Genomic DNA, 22,053 nt, shown 5'->3' with positions numbered 1-22,053 from the left:
GTACAAATGTACGCACATGTACATAATGTCATATTTCCCGTGAGCTGTTCTAAATGGCCTTCCATTTAAAAAATATCTACATCTGCACCATGGACACATCGCAAGCATGAGAAGTAAAAAAGGGATGTGTTGAAGGTGTACGCAGGCTGCGTGATGTCTTCTTGTGGTTTGTTAAGATGCAGCTTTCCAAAACAAAGTCGTGCTGCCATGTTTGTTTTATAGAGACGGGCCTTTCTTCGGTAACCCTTACAAACCAGCCACATTGCTCAGTCTTTTTCTAATTGTGACATCATGAACTTTCACATTTCACATGCTAACTGAGGCCTGTAGAGTCTGAGATATAGCACTTGCAATTTCTGTGAACACTGCACAGTCTGACCTTGAGGTGAATTTGCTGGGACATCCACTCCTGGGTAGATTGTGAGATTGTGTTAACACACATCTAAATGCTCCTGAATGCAAATTGACAAAAACTCCACTTTTAAATAGGTAGTCACACTTTCTGATGATCAGTTAATCAAGTTCATTTGATTAGCAGCACCTTGGCTGCTACTTAACTTCTTAATTCCAATGGAAGCAGTACGGGTGTTCAAAGTTTTTCAAAGAACTGAATAGAGTCCTGTGAAAACTTTCTTTTTCACATGACTGTAGATGTCTCTATTGTCACGCTTCCTTTTTTTGCTTTTCCCATTTTGCACAATCTAATAAACTGCAAGCTGTAAGGCACCAGTTATCTTCATTTTCAGGTGTGGGTGAAATCAACCTGTTTACGTGTCTTAAACCCACAAATTTAATGAATTAGTTTGTTTTTTTGGCACATGCTAAAATTACAGCTGTTTTTTTTTTGTTTTTTTTTAACCTTCACATAAACATTTAATATTTATCCAGGTTTGATGCTAATGTTGCTCACTTAAATCGGCTTTTACACCAATCTTATTTCACAGCAGGAGTAAGTATCTGATGTAGCTATTGTATTACGGACCTCATGATTGACATGCAACAAAATGATCACAGTATACAAGCTATAACTGGACCAGCGACAAATCAGTGGATACAAAAAAGGATTTAAAGTGTGCACCTACTGGAACAGCCTGAGGCTAAGCCACTTACAACATCAAGCAAACAACAAAAAAAATGTGAAGGCCCACAGCAACCTGCCCAGGCTATAAATGATTTCAGTCTCTGAGGGGGAGAATCTTGATGAGAATGACGTTCCATTGCACTCTTGATACACACACACGCGCGCAGACAAACATACAAACACGGAGCAAACTGTAGCAAAAGGGTTTGTGTATTTCTCCACAGTTGACCAAAAACAGCCAGGAAAAAAAAAATGCAGTCTATATCCAAGTTAGTATAAACCGCCTGACTAATATTGAAATTACTCATAAACACACTGAGTCACGTTCACATAATATTGAAATACTCTTGCAAAAAGCCACCTAAAGCTTCCATTTACCACCTGCTATTACTGTTCACGCAAGAACAACAGCAAAGATAGCTGTAATAATCACAAGATTGTCACACTTTTCCTCCTTTTGTTCTTTTTAAACTAGCTCTAAATCTGAAACTCCCTGAACAGTGTGCCTCATAAAGATTTTAAATTACTATTGCTGGAACTGTGACTGTTTTTTAAATGTTTTTAAATGGATGGAATATAGCTATGAAGATTTCTTTTTAAATCTGCAAAACAGAAATCGGTTTTGTTATTAAGAATCATTTATTTTAATCAGCCTGTCTTCATTATCCTGATCCTTGATTCTATGTAAAATACACTATATTGCCAAAAGTATTCGCTTGTTTGCCTTCACATGCAGATGAATTTGAGTAACATCCCATTCTTAATCCAGAGGGTTTGATATGATGTCGGCCCACCCTTTGCAGCTATAGCTTCAACTCTTCTGATAAGGCTTTCCACAAGGTTTAGGAGTGTGTTTATGGACTTTGCTTTGTGCACTGGTGTTCAGTCATGTTGGAACAGGAAGGGGCCATCCCCAAACTGTTCCCACAAATTTGGGAGCATGAAATTGTCCAAAATGTTTTGGTATGCTGAAGCATTAAGAGTTCCTTTCACTGGAACTAAGGGGCCGAGCCCAACTCCTGAACAACAACCCCACACCATAATCCTCCCTCCACCAAACTTTACACTCGGCACAGTGCAGTCAGACAAGTACCGTTCTCCTGACAACTGCCAAACCCTGACTTCTCCATCAGATTGCCAGATGGAGAAGTCAGATTTTTCACTCCAGAGAACACGTCTCCACTGTTCTAGAGACCAATGGTGGTGTGCTTTTTACCACTGCATCCAACGCTTTGCATTAAAATTTTGATGTAAAGCTTAGATGCAGCTGCCCGACCATGGAAACACATTCCTTGAAGTTTTCTACGCACTGTTCTTCAGCTAATCTGAAGGCTACATGAAGTTTGAAGGTCTGTAGCGATTGACTCTGCAGAAAGTTGGAGACCTCTGCACACTGTGTACCTCAGCATCTGGTGACCCCCATGCTCTGTGATTTTATGTGGCCTACTACTCCATGGCGCGGTTTGCTGTCATTCCCAATTGCTTCCATTTTGTTATAATACCACTAACAGTTGACTGTGGAATATTTAGTAGTGAGGAAATTTCATGACTAGACTTGTTGCACAGGTGGCATCCTATCACTGTACCATGCTGGAATTCACTGAGCTCCTGAAAGTGATTCATTCTTTCACAAATGTTTGTAGAAGCAGTCTGCATGTCTAGGTACTTGGTTTCATACACCTGTGGCCACGGAAGTGACTGGAACACCTGAATTCAATGATTTGGATGGGTGAGTGAACACTTTTGGCAATATAGTGTATGATCATGGTCACATGGTATTTAGCAAAAAAACCCAAACTACTATATATATATATATATATATATATATATATATATATATAAAGGTTTTATAAAGCAGGACGGATAATGTGTCATATGTCATCATATGTGGGAAGATTATGCTAATTTTCCAAATTGACCAAAGCATTACTCTGACACATTCCATCCAGGGTCACCACTGGGTCACTTTGAATGCCGGTACTTGTACTTATTCATGTTATTTCAAGCATTCTGGTTAATGTGAGCAATCATTTACTTAACACTGCAGTGTTTTATTGTGAGCTGAAATGTAAAACCTTTGTGGAATCTGATGCTTCATTCATATCCATTGCCTGTGCTCAAAAACAAATACTGCAATGATTAAGATGAAGCAAATTTAATAAATTAGACTTCAGTTGGATTTTTCAGGATGATCATATATGATATGAAGCTACAAGTTAATTATTGGAAAGTGAGCTTTAGCTTAAGTTTTAAATCTCTGCAATATGATTTACTGTATGCAGCAGAAGATGTGAGTGCAGAAAATAGGAAGTTAATTAACTGTGTGTCACTTGGCGTTTATTTTGTAAAATTCACGTTTTATCTTCATTATTGCCTTATTGTCAGCTTTCATGATTTACCAAATCTCAAAAGGTCTCATCTGCTCTAGTTTATTTTCACTCTAAAGGATTATTTGTGGAAAAAATATAGTTTAAAAGAGATGCTTGACTCACCACCAGTATATATCAGTGTGTGTATATATATCTATATATATATATATATATATATAATTATTATTTTTTTAATCTACAATCATTCTAATCTCTGTAGCTGCTGATTGAATTGGCCACAAACATAACGTTAATATCTCTGTGTTACTGTGTTTTTGTACTTTTAGTTGCTCCAGCTGTTGTGTGCTAATCAAGTTATATTATAGCAATGAAAATTTTAACACTACATTCTTTTGATGAGAGGATTTTTGTTTTAATCATTTTAGTTTTTTGACCTATTTAATTAGAAATAGTTACACCCAAAACATACTCCCACTACTACTACTACTACTACTACTAATACTAATAATAATAATAATAATAATAAGGAGAAGAAGAAGAAGAAAAAAAGGAAGATCAGCATTTTTGAACCCTAACCACATCCATCAGTAAAACGATGTAGCACTCATAATTTCCTATTTTCTTTCTGCCCTGTACATATTATCTTTAGTGCTAAAAGTTTAGTGCGCTGTAGCTCAGGGCCAAATAAAATTAATCCAACAGGAAAATAAAGCATTTTCTTTGGTACAGCCCACCCCCCCACCCCCCCCCCCCACCCCCAAAAAAAAAAAAAAAACAGTGTGGACCTCACAGCAAAGATTTGGTTTAGACCTTGTGCCTGGCTGGGGCCTCTGTCTCTGCCTGTATGGGCTTCCCTCACATGCTGCAGTTTCCCCACAGCATCCACACGCAAGACATGCAAGTTAGCTTTGCAACTTTAGGTGTGAATGGGAGTGTGAATGGTTGTCTGCCTCTCCAGTATGTGTCAGGCCTTTGACTGACTGGTGACCTGCAGGGTGCGACCTTTTTTTCTTGCCCAGTGTCAGAAGGGATAGACCTCAATCCATCCTTGATGATTACACTGGGCAACGATCAGGGATGTGTGGGTATAACTGATGGATGAATAGATGGAAAACAGTTTCCACATTATTTGCAGACATATTTTGAAACATTTTCATGAAGAATAAATATGAAATACATGTAGAGGAACACATTTCTGAAATGATTCACATTGTTTTTAACACATACTAGAGGATCACTATTAAAATGTGCATATCTGAACACTGCCTTTGCTAAGCTGATGGGTCACAGAGATAATAATTTACAAAATATATAGAACACACAGTACCTGCTATGCTCTGTGCTTGGTTTCCAGATTTTTTTCAAAACAAGAACTGAATCCTAACAAAACCTGCACAGTGTGGCATGCCAGGAAAGGACGTTAAAAAAGTAGTTATAAAAGTGGATGTAAAACATGAAATCCTAAAACCTTGTATTACAGGCTATATAATTTTATATCCCATATTATGAAGCATATTTAGTAGTTTATGTGGTAATATATTTAAAAGAAAAGTTATCCTGCGAGTCCTTCATTTACAGACTTCAACCTCTCACATTGGTTAACACTCCATATGTTTGTGTAGACTGATGAAGCGTAATAAAATAATCTGTTATCACAGTTTGTTTAAACACATCCATTTTTACTGTTTATATGACTTGATGTATTTAGTATATGCTGTTACTTTGATGTTGATTTGCTGATTGTAATCACAGGTTGATAAAAGTAGTGATTACTGTTACTGTGTTGGTGGGGCAAGCTCAGTCAAAATGAGTCTTTTGCCAAACAGAGATGAGCAATTACAATGAGCATTCGGTTTTTACACGTCCGCATTCTCTACTGGTTCTAAAAGGAGTCTACATTAATACACAGAATTGACTAAGTTGGATGCAGAAGTCTATTTTTAAGACGCCATCTGCTTGGAAGCAAGCGTAAGAGTAATTAGAACAAGTCTGCTGCTTAATAGAATTCAGGGAAAAAAAGAGAAAAAAGAAAAGAAAGGTTTTATCCATCAGCCAATTACAGTTCATCCTCAGCAGGATTCAGTTAAAATGCATGGTGTGGCGAGCCAAACCTGATAATACTCAGCTAATTCATATATACAGAAGCAATGATGGGAGAATGCCTGCAAACATTTGTGCATGCAAGCCAAATCAAATATACACAAATCTTCCAGGGATCTGTTATCACTTTGGTTTCACAGTACAGCAATTTTAAATACGCAAAATTACTTCATGTACTCGTTGCATTTGCTAAACAAAAAAGAAGAAGAAGAAGAAGAAAAAAAAAAAGGTCATCTATGGTGGCAGATGCATTGTTAAATTATGTGTAAAGCTGAGTTCAGCATAATAAAAAAATCATTCAGCCTAGAGCATAATGAAGATCAGTAAAGTTCAGTGAATACCACAAGGACTTCATGTCAGACTGCACTCTTTTTATTCTCCCCAACAGTGATGAATGGTTGTATTTACTAACTCATGCAATAAAGACAAAAGGTGCATGTGACGATATTGAAAATTTAAGATACACTGGAGATGGATGTGAGGCAGCGCACTGATGGATTTAATGGGATCTCTGACAGCCTGAGAATGCCATTTGAATTTAACACTGCCCTGTGTATTTTCCAGATGGCTGCACCCAGTGGGTTTCTGACAGCACCCCGGGATCAAGCTACTCACTCAAACACTCATTGGCGGAGTCCCCAGTGGCCCTGGCCCAGGGTCTGTCCTGGTAAAAGGGGTGACATCTCTGGCAGTCAGCTCCCACTGTGTGATGCTGGCAGGCGCAGACCAGGTTACCAAGTTCTCCCTCAATGCATTCGCTGGCGTGGCCGTTACACTTACATCTGAGGGTAACATCGATAGATAGTTAAGTGAAGTCTGCAGGTACAAGCTTTCCTTTCTCTCTCTCTCTCCCTGTCTTTCTGCTTCCCTTTACTGACACAAATGTGGACACAGTTATGCACACAGTGAATGGATTTGAAGGCGGAAGGAAAGTGGGAAGGTAGCTCCACCGTAAGAAGTTGTCACTTTCTATTATCTTTCACCAACAAAACCATGATCTGAGATGAGGCAGGGTTTTTATTCCCCTTCAGCAGCTACACTTTTCAACTGTGTTAATATGCCACTGATAATAAACTCACACTGACCCAGTGTGTCAGAAACAGCAACAAGTGTGTCTAGTATCTCTAATATTGGTATTTGCATTAGTATGTGTATGAGTATTAACTCTGTGCTTCTATAAATTATTATAAATGTCACTTTGTGTCTTCAGTAAGTTTAATAACTTTCAAAATTAAAGATCAATATTTGTGAGCTAAACATGACTGTTTAAATCAGGTTTCATAAGACTGTTATCTACTAATTTCCGTTCCCTCTGCCTGTGGATTATTTCCTCTGAAGCAGGATGACAGTTATGCCTTCCTGTGTCTACTATTTCCTGGCAGTGTCATTGGTTTTGTCAAGTGGCTGTGACAGGGGTACAGGCACTTGTCGCTGAGTGGTAAGCTCTGTCAAATTTAGCCATCTGTCCCAGAATCAGATGAACGCTTGCCTGAGGCTTGGACCCATTTATTTCTGTTGTCTCTGAGACAGGAACAGCCTAGTAACTCTAAGGTCCCTCCAGTCTACATTTGAAATTGTTAGAATTGAGGTGTTAATATGCTAAGAGGGCATTTATCTGAAACATACAGGCAACATATAATGGGTGCAGTTGTAATGAAAAAAAAAAAAAGAGTCTTTTTAACAAAGATGAGAATGATGAGACATTTTCCCCGTATGTGGATTGTTTCCACAAGTTTATTTAGCTATATTCAAAATACTTACAGTAAGATAACTTCTGCTTTCTTTCTTCACATTAACATAGTTATACCCCGAAGCTTTCTTGTATAACTTTAGCATGCTCTGCTGGTCATTGAGCAGCTCCACTGGAGCAACTGAGGTTAAGGGCCTTTCTTTGGTGAGGCAGAGGAAAGTGCTGCTCTTTCACTTTCTTGTCCAGGATCCAAGGTTGTAACTGGCAACCTTGTGGTCGTAAGTTTGTTTTTCTTACCTTGAAGCCATCACAACTCTTTTTGTAACGGTCCTCCATCGGTTACTGTTGATATTTTGTTAAAAATATGTAGGAATTCTTTTTACAGCATCTGTCTTGCTGACTTCACTTGTAGCATGTGGTGTAAAGACACATGTACTTGTGCAGAAAGCGCCAGTATATAGCTAATGTGGTCATGCGGGTCTCTTCCCCAGGTGTTGTGACATTGATGGGTAATTTGTCATTGTGCTACAGTGATCCTAATTGTTTATGACAGATGTCAGATCAACTTTGTATTTTTTCTGAGGCCTTCATCTCAGCTGCTTAATCGTCCACTCCTATCTGCAAAGCCAAAGAGCAGCCAGGGCTTTGGTACCATGTCCCCTTTCATTACTATGAGTAATAAACCCAAAGATGTGGAAGAGGAATGGAGAATTATCTTCGTTTACTTTCATTTGATGGCAACGTGACAGGCAGCAAGCAGCACAGAATAAAGCTTTGACAGTTTATCTTGCCTTTGCCACATAGAGTCATAGTAAAAAGAACGTTAACCTCTTTCAGTTATAAAGTTTTATATCTCAGGATGTAGTAAAAATCAGCTGGTCCTTAGTAGGTCTTAAAATTAAGTAAATCCAATATCAGATGAACAAGTACACATGGCATATTTCATCCTGTCATTTATTTATTTAACAAAAGTAAGTACACTTTTACTGCTTCAATAGGAATTAAGGGGACAAGTAGCATCTATTTGTTGCTAATCAAATGCACTTGATTAACTGATCATCAGCAAGTGTGAGCACCTCTATGACATGGGTTTTGCCACTTTTCTTGTGTGCTAACACAATGCTAAGGAGGAAAAAAATCAGCAACAGTCTTAAAGAAGCAATTGTTGCTGACTGTCAGTTTGGGAAGGGTTATAAGACCATTTCCATAACTTTTACTCACAAGTAGAAAACATTCAAAACAGTTGCCAATCTTCCCAGGACTGGATGTCCCAACAAATTCATCCCAAGATCGGACTGTCCAATGCTCAGAGAAACTGTAAAAACCCAAGAGCTACATGTCAAACTCTACAAGCCTCAGCTAGCATGTTAAATGTTAAAGTTCTTGGCAGCACAATTAGTAAAAGACTGAATAAGTATTGTGCTTGTTTGCTTAGTTGCAAGGAGAAAGTCTTCTCTCTAAAAGAAACAGTGCAGCATTTCTTCAGTTTGCAAAGTTGCATTTGAGCAAAACACAAGACTTGTGGAAGACTACTGATCTCCTCTGTCCCCAAAGGGGAGATGTTTGGCCATTAAGCACAGCACCATGTTTGGTGAAAACCAAACAGAGCACATCAGCACAAATACTTCATAACAACTGTCAGTTGCAGTAATCTTTGACTTGACCATAAACTCCTCTGTATACCAAAATAAGTGTGTGAGACTATCTGTCTGACAGCTAAAGCTTGGCCCAAATTGGATCATACAACAGGACAATGTTCCCAAGCACAGCAGCAAATCTACAATAGAATGGCTAAAAAAGAAAAGACTCATGGTGTTGCAATGGTCCAGTCAAAGTCCTGACCTTAACTTGATTGAACTGCTATGGTTGGACCTTAAGAGAGCTGTGCATAAATGAATGCATGCAAACCTCAATGAATTGAAGCAATATTATAAAGAAGAGAGGGCCAAAATTCCTGATGTTCAAGAGTGATAAAATCAAAGAGAAAAAGGTTACTTCAAGTTACTGCAACTAAAGGTGGTTCTACAAGCTACTGAATCATGGGGTGTACTTAGTTTTTCACACATTGCAAAATTAATAATGACACAATGAAAAGTTTTGTAGTTCAACTGAGGTTGTATTTACTTAATTTTAAGACCTACTAAGGACCAAATGAATGTACTGATACATAAAACCTTAGAGCTGACAGACGGTGTACTTTCCTATTAACATGACGGTACGCTATCCAGCTCTATTACACAAACCTTTGCCCTGAAAGATAAGTTCACATGCAAGTTTCATTCAGTAACATCAGATAGTGGTAAAGGTGGAAAATGTAAAATTTTCAAGCAACACTGGTTAGAATGCAGCATGGTGACATTGCTTTGGTGGCACATTTTCTGGTGTCTCTTACCTGCCACCCACAGAGAAATCAGAGATGGCATAGAAGTACGAGCGCAGCACTTTAGCGTCCTTGAAAAACTCATCTCCAAAGGTGTTAAGCCTGTCCAAAGAAATGAGCAGGTCAGTGGCTGTCACCCATTCCTGGAAAAGAAAAAAAGGGAATTGTTAAGAAAGAAGAAAAGACACAGGGGTTGACAAAAGGAAAGGAAAAAATTAAAAGGAATACAGAGAACCATCATCAGGCAGTATGTTGGCTGCTGCCATTCTTGACACAAGAAAGCAGACAAGGAGGTTGGAAAGGGAAAAAACAAACAAACTGGGCTTTAGTTGAAAGGGGTAAAAGAGGCAAGGATATAGAAAATAGCAAATGTTGACAGAGGAAAAAAAAGAAGAACTTGGAAGGAAGATATATGGTCAAGAATGCTACAGTGTAACAGCAGGGGCGAGCGCAGATATGATGGGGAGATAATGAGTATGGTGTAAGAAATTGAGTTAATGTCAGAAAGAGGGCTGAAGAAAAAGGGGGTTAATGGAGACTAAAGTTGAAATATGAAAAAAAAAAAAAAACATGAGAAAAGAGACAACATTGCAGCACTTCTTCAGTATAATGGATGGCACTTGGCAAAGCCCCCACCACTGATATGATTTAAGCTTCTCTGTTTGAGACTACTGCAAAGGTACAGGCAGGATGAAGCAAGAGTGGGAAAAGAAGGTAAAGAAGGATAACACAAACGGTAGAAAAGCTAACGGGAAGTACAATAGTGGGTGGAAGATAAAAGTGAGGCCAGGTAAAGAGAGAACAAATGACTTTTTTCTTTGCTCGTGAACAGAACAACTTTAAAACAAATAGCTGGAGAGAAACTTTCTTTCTGTTTCTTGGCTAGTTTGGGACTCTGTGGGAGTCCTGAGGAAGCCTGTCATGCTTAATGTTTTGAAGCTTCTCTCCAGAGATGTCTTTGAAGTCTGGCAATGGGAGACAAGGAGATTGGAGCGGATGGGCCACAGACTAAAAACATGTGTGAGGAGTTCATCCATTCATTCTTTTCTCAGGTACAATGCTACAGTGTTTCCTCCGGGTACTCTGGTTTCCTCCCACAGTCCAAAGACATACCCTTACTGGGGTTAGGTTAATTGGCTACTCTAAATTGCCCATAGGTAAGAATGTGAGTGTGGATGGTTGTCTGTCTCTCTGTGTTAGCCCTGTGACAGACTGGCAACCTGTCCAGGGTGTACCCTGCCTCTGGCCCTATGTCAGCTGGGATAGGCTCCAGCCCCCCCGCGACCCTGAACAGGATAAGCGGAAGAGAATGGATGGATGGATGGAGTACTACAGTGGCTTTGCAGGGCTGTAGTTCACCAAGAAGGATCTACCAGTTAATACTGGGTTTTTCCAACTTTAGACTGTTAAACATAAAGCTGTGTATAATTTACAAATGCCTTGTTATCAAATTCTGAAGTGCAACTTATTCTTTAGCAACATGGCTAAATGATGGAAAATGTTTACATCAGTGGATGCTCCACTGAGGATGTAGCGTTCACTTTTAGTGGATGTAATATCCAAATTTTCCATAGTGCCAGTGTGAGTTTAAAGTTTGAGTGGGAATGGTAATGTTGGGATTCAAATGAATTCTATTTACTTCTGTTAACTTTTTCCAGGATGGAATGATTGTACAGCACACATGTAGTTTGAACATGGGTGTGGCTTGACTTCTCCCATGGTTTACCATATCACACACACTGGTTGTTCGGCAAAGGAGCCATGCCTAACCGTGACTGACTAAATGTGGAGAAAACTGACATGCAATAGAATAGATGGATGGTCTGTTCAGTCTAAATTATAGCTGAACGGGATGTTGACCGGGTACCAGGGTTATAATAGTTTTGGATTTTACATTATAGTTTAGTTTTAGTTAGTTTTTACTTTTTTTTCTCTAATTCAGTTAGTTTTAATTAGTTTTCAGAGTGGTTTTGCTCGTTTTTATTAGTTTTTATTTTTGGTTTCATGCTTAGTTTTAGTTAGTTTCAGTTAGTTTCAGTATTAGTTTTAGTATTTTCATACCTAATCAGGTGCAAGATTCAAGGCGCAAAAGTGACTATTGTGTAATGAAAACTTGACAAAAGATACAGTTTAAAGAAATATAGTCAACAACCAACTGTTCACAAGACATGCTAAATTTGTGTAATATTAAGGACACACATGAGCATAACCAGGGAGAAACAAAGAAAAACATGAACTCCCAAACTCAATAAATTCTACAATAAACTCCACAATAAACTTCAGCATCAGTGCAGCAGATTAATAACGCCTACATGTGGTGTTAAACAAAAACAAACTCTTTGAAGGAGTCAAAGCTCAAATCCAGCTGCATCCTGATGTTCTCACCACCTGAAGCTGCTTCTGTTTTGGAGCTAGCTTGGTTAGATGCTCGCTAATTAAACCTGCAGGGTCTTTGCGGCCTCTGTACACAACCTACAGAAGTTGCCGACCTCATGTCCGCATTTATGCTTGTGTAGCTGGATTGTGTGTGTTAATTACCTTGTGGTCGTGTGCAGGTGTTTGTACTCAAAGAACCTCCATACGGGACTCGGCAGACCGCAGCCATTACTTTGCGGACCAGCGCGGTGAGCGCACGCACATGCGCACTCACACAGTTGTCCTGTGGCGCTCCCAGCTTAAACTCGGAGAGCGGAAACAATGATTTCATATCAATCCACAAGGCTTAAAAAACCCCCCAAAAAAACAAGTAAATGAAAGTCAGTTTATCGATAATTTCAGTTAGTTTTAGTTAGTTTTGTAAACTCACAATTCAGTTTTAATTAGTTATCGTTTTTTCCTTTTAATTATAGTTTTTATTTATTTCAGTTAACGACAATGTTTTTTCAATTTCAGTTTTCGTTATTTCGTTCGTTTTCGTTAACTATAATAACCCTGCCGGGTACTAAAATAAGTCTAACGTCTTCTGTATTAAAGGATCAATACATTAAAGAGTATAAAAATTCCTTCAACAAAACAGTTGATTGGAATCTATGTAGTTCCAGTGAGCGTTGAGAAAATTTCCAGTTCTCTGCCTCCCCATAATTAGCGTGTAAAAAAGCACAGTTCAGTATTCGTCATGGTTCAGCAGAAAAAAATGGTTAATTGGGAAATAGCAAGAAAAGAAAAAAAGATGTCATGTCTGAGCCCTTTAAGGCTCTCATCACAGGTACCTACTGTGATCTTTCTTAGCTTAAAATAGCCTGAGCAGCACTGCAGTAAAAGTTTAGAACTACATTATCTTTAGAAGAGCTGCTTCTTAGGGGCTTTCTTGTGCTGTCAGCACGACCGGCATCCTCCTATTTCAAAGAAGACAATCTTGGGATTTAGACCACCTGCGTGGTTAGTGCCTGCAGATCCAAGAGAAATACTGCTGTGGCATCAAGTGGTCATGGTCCCCATTCTGAAACATCTGGTGTGAATGTGCTGCACACGTTCCTGAATGGTTTAACCCTTGTACGAATGGTCTCAGCATGACTACGGGACGTGGGTCAGCTGTGTCAGTAAACTCAATTATGAGGACTATTTAAAGGGGGGTCAGCAATGTGCAAGTTGTGGTAAAACATGCAAAAATCTGTAATTAACAGCTCCTTTTTAAAGAGATTTTTTTCCTTCCAATTAGATCATCTGAAGGCTCATTTTAGCAACATTCTGACAATTCATTTAATCTCATTCACCTCTTAAAGGTTTGACCTGAAATGCCCCCTCTCTCTTCTGTTCTTCCAGTGCTATCATTTTAGTCCACTTCAGATTTTCTATATGGTTCTGTGATTTTGCAACCTATTGAGGCTATTTGGTCGTAAGAGTAACTAAAGAAATGCGTGCATGCTATTATTCTGGGACTTGCTTATTGATTTTGCTTCTGCTTGACTTGGCTCAAGTGGCTAATGGGCTTTGGAATGATGCTTTATGACCCTGATGCACTGAGAAAACAGATGCTCATTCTTCATTTTGTGTTACACTACCTAAATATGACATGATATTCACCCATGGCTTCTGAGAGGAGCTGGGAGTGCAGGGGATCAGATATGACAAAATATCACACATCCTCTGCAATATGCTTACAAAATGTTTTTGAATGCTCATCTTTTTCTACTTTGTCATCCATGCTATACTACTATATCTAGTATCAGGCCATCTCATGGGTGTGATGCCATTATAATTTCCTTCCCTCATGCACAGCTGATGAAAAAAGGCCACATAAACAAGCGGTAGTCTGAAAATCTTCAACTCTGCTGTATAATATCCTATTTATAGCATCTCGCACATTTTCTGCCACAAGCAAAAAAAATTACTTGTCTTAACTGACTTGGAAAGATTAAGTCTTCTTGAATATAAAGTAATGTTAAGAGTTTTCAACCATGCTTTTGTTTTTCAAGGCTGTGGAGAAAGCTGCACTAGTCCCCAAAGTAGAAAGAGAATCTGGGCATGTGCTACTAATTTGCCCACAAATAGGATATATGGTTTGCTGTTTTAATACTTTAGGTCTGTCTCTGTGAAGTGGCAGCCTCCGGGCTGAAAAATAAAGCCAACCTGAAAATGCCAAACAGAGAAAGTACGCATGTGGCTTCTGGAAGCTGGCTTCAAAGCAAGTCAATCCCAATGGACTCCCATTTTAAAACATACAAATTTACAGTAAAAATACACAAATCTACAAACCGGTGCAAAAACATTTTTTTTTTGGTCTCTATGTCTAATTTTCCCTCCCTCGCTGGGCCACAATTTTGCTGGGCCACACTTGGGTGCAGCTGTGACTGAGCTGCCAGTTCTCTGCTAGAGTTCATTTAAGCTAATTTAAGTTACTGAACTAAAGTGTTTGTGCTGGTGCCTGTTCTAGCATTTTAATGCAATTATCTGACAAATAATATAGCTTTCTGTGTGGTTAATTGTACAGCCCTTCCAAGAAGTCTCTAAAAAACTCTAATTTTGGAAAGTATTATTTGTCTGTTACCTAGCTGTAATTCATAGTTATCTGTATCTTTGTGGTGCACCTATAGTCTATAGATGGAGTTTGTCTGGCAATCTTGCTATGATTATCTGATAAATTTGATAAATACACCCCTAAAACAAACAAACAAACAAACAAACAAACAAAAATGAAATTAACTAACACAGCGTGATGGACACCACAGGTGTTTCCATGTCTTATATACACTCTATGGTTGGGAAACACCTATTTTTTCTGTTTTCACATGATCAAAATGTTCAAGGCTATTGGCCCAGCCACTTTGTTTAGTTATTAAACAAACAAATAGCACATAAACAATCATTTATGCTAGCGTGTCTTTATCAATGCGTGGCCGTTCTGGACACCGGTATTTTACTTACTTTGACTCCAGCCTCCAACCCAAAACACAGATAGATGCAATTAATTCTCAGCATTTCAAAATTCTAACACACATTAAAAGCAAATGCTCTTCCATTTATCATAGAGTACAAGACCATTATTATACAGAAGAGTAATTAGTTATGCTCGGCAGAACAGTGTTAATTGTGTAAGGAAAAAAAGCAGATATAGTTCCAAATATCACTTAGTCTACTGAAAGGAAGCTGTTTCTTAGGGTTAATTAGTAGTCAGCCCATAACTTATTATTTGTGCAAAGCACAGCACAAGCTTAATTAACTTTGATTCTCACTCCCATGGAATTTTAGCCCACAATGCTACAATGATGCTGACTTAGGCTACAGTGTGTGAGAGTGGCAAAGAGCCAGTCCTTTGCCTAAGACAATAAACGTGTAATGATCAAGTGAGCAGGTTCACAGACATGCATCAGGCCACACATAGCAAAGTTTATTTTTTTTTAGTATTCCACACACAGCTTTAGAATACATCTTTGCTTAGGGGCTTATAACCTTCACCCTCACCTCTAAAATTTCTCTGGTCTCTTCTCTCTTGTCTGTCTCTCTCCTTTTTCCCTCTACTTGTCTTTCTCTCTCCTGTCTTCTGTCTTTCCTTGTTTCCTTGAACTCTGAAGCCTCTGGCTGCAGGCAGTGACAGGAAAGGGAGCAGTGTCCCTCATTCCAAAGTTAATAACTTTTTAATTTAATTGCTTAAGTTCACTGTGCCCTCAATATGTATTTTTTCCCCTTTTACTCATTGTCATTCAATGCCGGAGCTCCAATTTGCCACACAGCTTTCTAGAGTGAAAGAGAGAGAGAGGCAGAGAGACAGGGAGACACTGAAGGAGAGGGGATGGACTGGTGGCAGGGGAGACAGACAAACCGTTTTAATGGATGACTGAACAAATTAAATTTGAATTCATACAGCAGCTTTCATCTTCTGCATGATTATTGAAAAAAAAAGAGCTTTACAAACTTGACAACAAGGCTCCCTTTGAAGTAAGCCATTACTTTACGAGGTGAGTGTTATTTATTTCAAATAAAAATCTCATTTAGCAATGAAAGTACAATGCATTAGATCAATGGTATAACAAAGAACACTATATTTTCAAATATGGCATGAATAAGACAAAAGCACCTGCGCAATTCAGCACCGTGTTTGTTTCGTTTCGTTTTTCTTTGACCTCTGAAAATTGCGCGAGAAATATTCTAAAAGCAGCAGCTGAAGCATGTGAAGTCTGCATATCAAAACGACACACTCCTCAAAACGAGGCAGAAGTAGCAATAGTGAGAAAGGATTAAGATGCTAATAAAACAGACAGGATGCAATTTCTGTTTTAAGCCTCATGAAAAATGCATAGCTCTGTACAGCCAATATGCAGAGGAAATGGCACACTGACATGGCACATAGAAGAACAGGAATCATTTTATGCTCTGTTGACAATCTCCTTGTAAAGAGTTTGTTTTCAATCCCTGACACAAGTGCCCAGGCTTTATTAACCTTGCAAGAAAAAGTTTCCTGAGGTTATCTTTCCCTACTGTTATCTTTCACTTTTTTTTTTTTTTTTATTGATTCTGCATTTTTAGCAGTTTTGGCTTCTTTTATTATTTATTTTTCTATTTTTATTTTTTGACTCTATCTCTAATTCACTCTTTCTTCCTGACCTTTGTGCTGCTGTAACAAGGGAATTTCCCCAGTGTGGGATTAATAAAGTCTGAAGTCTAAGTCTAAACATATTGCATGTTTAGAAGGTTTTTCTTTTTTTGACTCAGTGTACTTTAAGTGCAACCATACGTAGATATTATATTAACAATGCAGCCCTTTTCTTGAAAACTGTCCTCAGTTGAAATGTCTTGATGGTCTGGCAGTAAAAAACAGTTTCAATAAGATGGACATTATATGATAGGCTTTGGCCTGTTTTGCACCTCAGGGATATGATTTTACTCCATTGGCTGGATCACTGCACATGTCTATAGAAATGCAATGTTGCTACAAACAATTCTGAAAATAACTGGGCAGCATTTGCTTGGGGTGTTACTCTGATTACATCAGTGTTATGAAAAACATGTTCTGTCTGAGCAATGGCCTTAACAAAAGGGACCGAGGCTTATTTTATACATATGGTTTCACAGAGGCTAATCACTGATTACAATCATGACTGAAGTTTTTTCTTCTTCCATATTGCTTGGAAATTGCTCTTAAGTGTTTGCATTTTTTTTAAAAGAAATTTAAGCAAAGTCAAGACAAATGGAAGGTTTACTGAAATGTGTTATATGTATTGCATGCTCCATAAGACTCACCTACTATATTTTTCTCACAAATATAGTCTGTTCTGCATTTTCCTGTACACATCCATCCATCCATCCTCCTTCACTTATCAAGGTTTCAGGGAGGCTAGAGCCTATCCCAGCTGTTATAGGGTGAGAAACAGAGTACCCCCTGGACAGGTTGCCAGTCTGTCCCAGAAAGACAGACAATCAGAAATCAGAATCCGAAATACTTTATTGATCCCAGAGGAAAATTTCTGTTGTTACAGCTGCAACTGTTTCATTTAAATTAATAAAACCAAAACAAACTCAAATACACTAAAGGTATAAAAAAAAAAATATAAATATAAAGACAACCATTCCCTCCCACATTAACCTAACCCAATGCATGTTGGAGGAAGTCGGAGCATCCAGGGAAAGACCATGGAAGCATGGAGAGAGCAAGCAAACTCCAGACAGAAAGCCTCCAGTTTGGATTTGCAGCCGGGAACTTCTTGTTGTGAGGCAACAGTGCTAACCTCCACACCACCGTACAACACCGTCATCTGAATTGAGTAAAAGACTATGAAATTAAGTACAGTAAACTATAAAATCATCATGGAAACTTAAATTTAGTGTGAACTAAGAAGAAGAAAATGACAGGTCACCCTGGCTTTTGTAGATTTAGGTGATACCTGTAGTTTAGTCAAGTGTAGTTTAACCACTTGATTTTTGTCATATGGCTTATTAGGTAAATAAACTGCTCAAAAGATTTTCCCTCCTCATCTTTTCTGACTGTTTTTTTTTTTTTTTCACTAGTTTTGCATTTGGCTAGGGTCAGTGTCTCTACTGGTAGCATGAGGTGATACCTGGACCCTACAGAGGACACACAGGTTGTCCAACTCCTCCTCAATACATGTGCCATCCTGTGGTACACAGTCTATTAATAATCATTTTAAAATTGTCAGGTGTTAGTTTCTAGTCTAATGGTAAGCCTTAATAGATGTGTCTGTGTTGATGGTTGGATTAATTATTGAGTTTAGCTCAAGGGATCAATAGGAGAGAAGCAGTCTAAATAAAGATCAGCATTTTCCAAAGCTGCTGTACTTGATGACACATCTGGCACATTAGTGGGATGCCTCTTTCCACTAGTTAAAATTTTCTATGTAAAAATGGCTCCCTCCCCTTTACCTCTGTACATCAGAAACCAATAAAATAAAATAAAAGGTTAGCAGCCACAATATGATATCACATATGGCAGAAAGCATTCATACAGGTAGTGAAATGAGACTGTATTTAATTATTATCCACATATGGCATTTTAATCATATTCACATGAAGTGTGGATTAATGAAGAGGCTTCTGGAGATGAAGAGGCTTCTTCAGAGTCTGTGATTTCTGGAGACGTTTATTTAGCGACTGCTAGATTCATAGACAACAACAGATGTGCAGTTGATACTGGGTACATAAGAAACATAAAAAAAAATTCTAACAATAAAAGCCCTGCAAGTGGTTGTGAGTTTAGTCTTCCAGCTAATATTTGCTAATTTTGATCAAACAGCTCAGGCTGGTGGATCATAACATCATATAAAAAGTCAGGAGATCACGAGTCTTTTGGATGACTCGTCTGGGAAATGTTAACATACGTGAATACACTCCTCATATTAATACAGCATACTGAATGTATGCACTAAATGTATAAAGGAGAGTGAGATGGGAGGAGAATATTTTAAAAGAAAACCTTCTAGATTTGAAATTATGTCTATTTAGTTTGTATACAGAAGACGAGGAGAACAAAATTAAAACTCAGTATTTAAAGCCAAAAACAAAAACAAAAAAATGTATTAACATCCCTCCCTGTTCCTGTCTCCTTCCTTACACACAATTAAGGCATATTATGGATTGTTACTCTAACCACCAATGGTTATAATTGTCTGTTTTCTTCCTCTTTTCTTCCTCTTATAATATTATCAGTAGCTCAAGCGGGAAGTAGCATGCCAACAATAAAGAAGACTGTGCCCCACCATCTTTGTTTTGCTGATTCACTGTGTGGAAAAGAATACTCCTTTGCATTCCACCAGCTTTGATTTGGCATTAAAAAGGATGGCTGATGTGTTTTTGTCTCTGCTCACTACACCCATCTGTCCCATCACCCTTAAAATAGAGAAGGAATGAGAGATTTAATGAAAGAAATGGTGCAATTGATCCGTCTTTTATTCTAATGGGAGAACAGATCACAGTCAATTATGGCTCTTCTCATCTTATTGTTTAAAGCGAGGCGGAGAGGGGGAGGTGAGATGAAGGAGAGTGGGTGTTTGGCAGGTCTGTTGAGAGATTTGCCACACAATCTATGTATTCTTAGCTTATATTGATCCCGAACTGCTCTATAATCAGTGGGTCGATGTCTTTCAAAGCATCCTGAAATACAGCCAGCAAGACCATTAGTAGTCACGTTTTAATGTAACTAACACCTCTATACTGAATACCTACCCGCCAAAGACCTCATGTTGCTACACGGCTTCATTGTTTAAATAAAAACATCTTAAGGTTCAAGAGGTTAATGAGAAATGCCAGTAATCCACGCTGTTTGAAAGGGTAATTAACCAGTTTTCATAACTGTCACTGGTATGGTAAAAATTATAGATGACTTGGAAAGAAGGAAAGGCCGAGCTTGTGTATTTTTGCGCATTAATTACAATCAACACAAGTAATTAGAGGCTTAAGTTGTTGAAATGAGAGTTGCACACCTGCAGAGACAACAACTCATTAAACAGTAAATAAATGCACGATTGATTTATTTAACTGGAGAAACATTATGTAAAACTCTTTTGCATTGCTACAATTTTCCACAGCAGCGGTCGTTAATTGAATTAATTGAATCACAATGTGTATTCAGTAATAGGAAAAAAAATTTATGCTACACCAGTAGGCATGCAGTAGGCGACTCGAGCTACACTGCATCATACATACGTAGCATGCCTCACTCTTCTACTCACATCATATACCAAGCACACCCTCTGAATTTAAGCTGAAAAATTTTTCCTACTGACATGCCAGCGGTGCAGTTGCCTTGCTTCGCTGCCTGCTGTTTTAATCAATCCACCGTCCCAGCATACACCTGTAGGCTCTGGTGGATATTTACTTATCACACCCCAGGTTTTTATATGTAGCATATTTGTGAGCTTGGAGCCTAGATGCCAAACTCTAAATGTATTCCACTGCTGAAATAAATCAATCATTTTAAATGTGAGCTGCCTGACTGAACTTATTATATGGAATCTTATAGGGAAATTTGGCCCAAATTACTCTGTACACATAAAATTAATCATTAACCAATATGGATCATATTTTGCATACTTCCTTAGTTAAGATTTAATACTCTGAGATACATTAGATAATATTACAGACTAAATGAGGCATGAGACAACAGAACTGGCTAGAGTAGAATAGAATAAACTAGTATAAAAGCCTGACTGACATACTCATGCAAACCTAACCTACTTTTCTTTTTTTACAGATGGGATTCTGTTGAGCTTTCACCACACACTAATGCAATAATTGATTGATGTTTCTATTCAGCTGGTCACAGTGGTTCCACATACATAGCACTGTGGGAATGATCACAGAGATGCTGACTGAGGAAGAGAAACCAAAATCAAAAGCTGCTTTCCGTGACTGTTCCTTGGGGACACGCTGTAACTGTGGACGCACCTGTGACTCAAAGTTTCCAAGACAGACCGATGGGAAAGTTTGTGGGTGAATTGTCAAAAGTGCAGAAAACAAAACCAGTTCACTAAACATTAATCATATACACTCATACCACTCTGTTAGGTTCACCTATTTAACTGCTCTAACTCAAATCTGTTCAGCCAATCATGTTGCAGCAACTCAATGCATTAAAGTATATAGATGTCAAGATGTCCTGCTGATGTTCACACGAGCATTAGCATGATGAAGAAAGGTGATTTAAGTGACTTTGAATGCGACATGGTTGCTGGTGCCAGACCAACTGGTCTGAATATTCCAGAAGTTTCTGATCTGCTGGGATTGTCCCCACAAAACCACCACTGGGGTTTCCAGAGAATGGTCCGAAAAAAGAGAAAATATGCAACAGCTAGACTGGATTTGAAGATAAACCGCGTTGAGCAGATAGGAAGGGAACAGTAGCTCAAATAACCAATCATTACAACCACGGTATGCCAAAGAGCAGCTGTGAATGCACATTACATAGAACCTTTGAGCAGGTGGGCTACAGCAGCAGAAGACCACACTGGACACCGTTCTTATCAGCTGAGAACTGAGGCTACAGTTCACATGGGATGACCAAAAATCAACAATAGAAGTTGTAAAACATTAGCGTATGAGTCTCAATTTCTGCTGCAGCATTTATATGTTAGGGTCAGAACTTGGCGTGAACATGAAAGTATGGATCCATCCTGGCTCATATCAGCACTTCAGGCGGATGAAGGTGCAATGGTGTGGGGGATAATTTTCTTGGCACACTTTGGGCGCTTAGTACAAACTGAGCATCATTAAGTGCCACAGCCTGAGTATTGTTGCTGTGTCAGTCCCTGAGCACAGTGTACCAATCTTCAGATGGCTGCTTTCAGAACCATCATGCACTGTCACAAAGCTCATACCATCTCAAACTAGTTTTTTGAACATGCCGATGAGTTCACCGCACTCAAACAGCCTCCACAGTCACCAGACCTCAATCCAACAGAGCACCCTTGGGATATGTAATGGGATATTGGCATCATGGATGTGCAGCTGACAACAGCAACTGTGTGATGCTGTCATGTCAATATGGATCAAAATCTCAGAGGAATGTTTCCAGCACCTTGTTGAA

General features: G+C 38.6%; 1 protein-coding gene across 1 annotated transcript in view; it reads right to left on the bottom strand.

The window, feature by feature from the left end:
- The window catches only part of lamc3 (laminin, gamma 3), a 118,577-nt gene that overhangs the window by 80,984 nt on the left and 15,540 nt on the right, over nt 1-22,053 (bottom strand). Inside the window, exons 3-4 of the mRNA XM_030743155.1 lie at nt 9,594-9,724; nt 6,127-6,293 (exon numbers count right to left, since the gene is read on the bottom strand). Coding sequence (XP_030599015.1) covers nt 6,127-6,293; nt 9,594-9,724 — 298 coding nt within the window. The remainder of the gene's footprint in view (nt 1-6,126; nt 6,294-9,593; nt 9,725-22,053) is intronic.

Source organism: Archocentrus centrarchus, chromosome 12, assembly GCF_007364275.1.
Source record: "Archocentrus centrarchus isolate MPI-CPG fArcCen1 chromosome 12, fArcCen1, whole genome shotgun sequence".
Classification (NCBI taxonomy): Eukaryota; Metazoa; Chordata; class Actinopteri; order Cichliformes; family Cichlidae; genus Archocentrus; species Archocentrus centrarchus.
The sequence above is the reverse complement of the archived record's forward strand: the minus strand, read 5'-3'. Positions and strand labels throughout refer to the sequence as shown.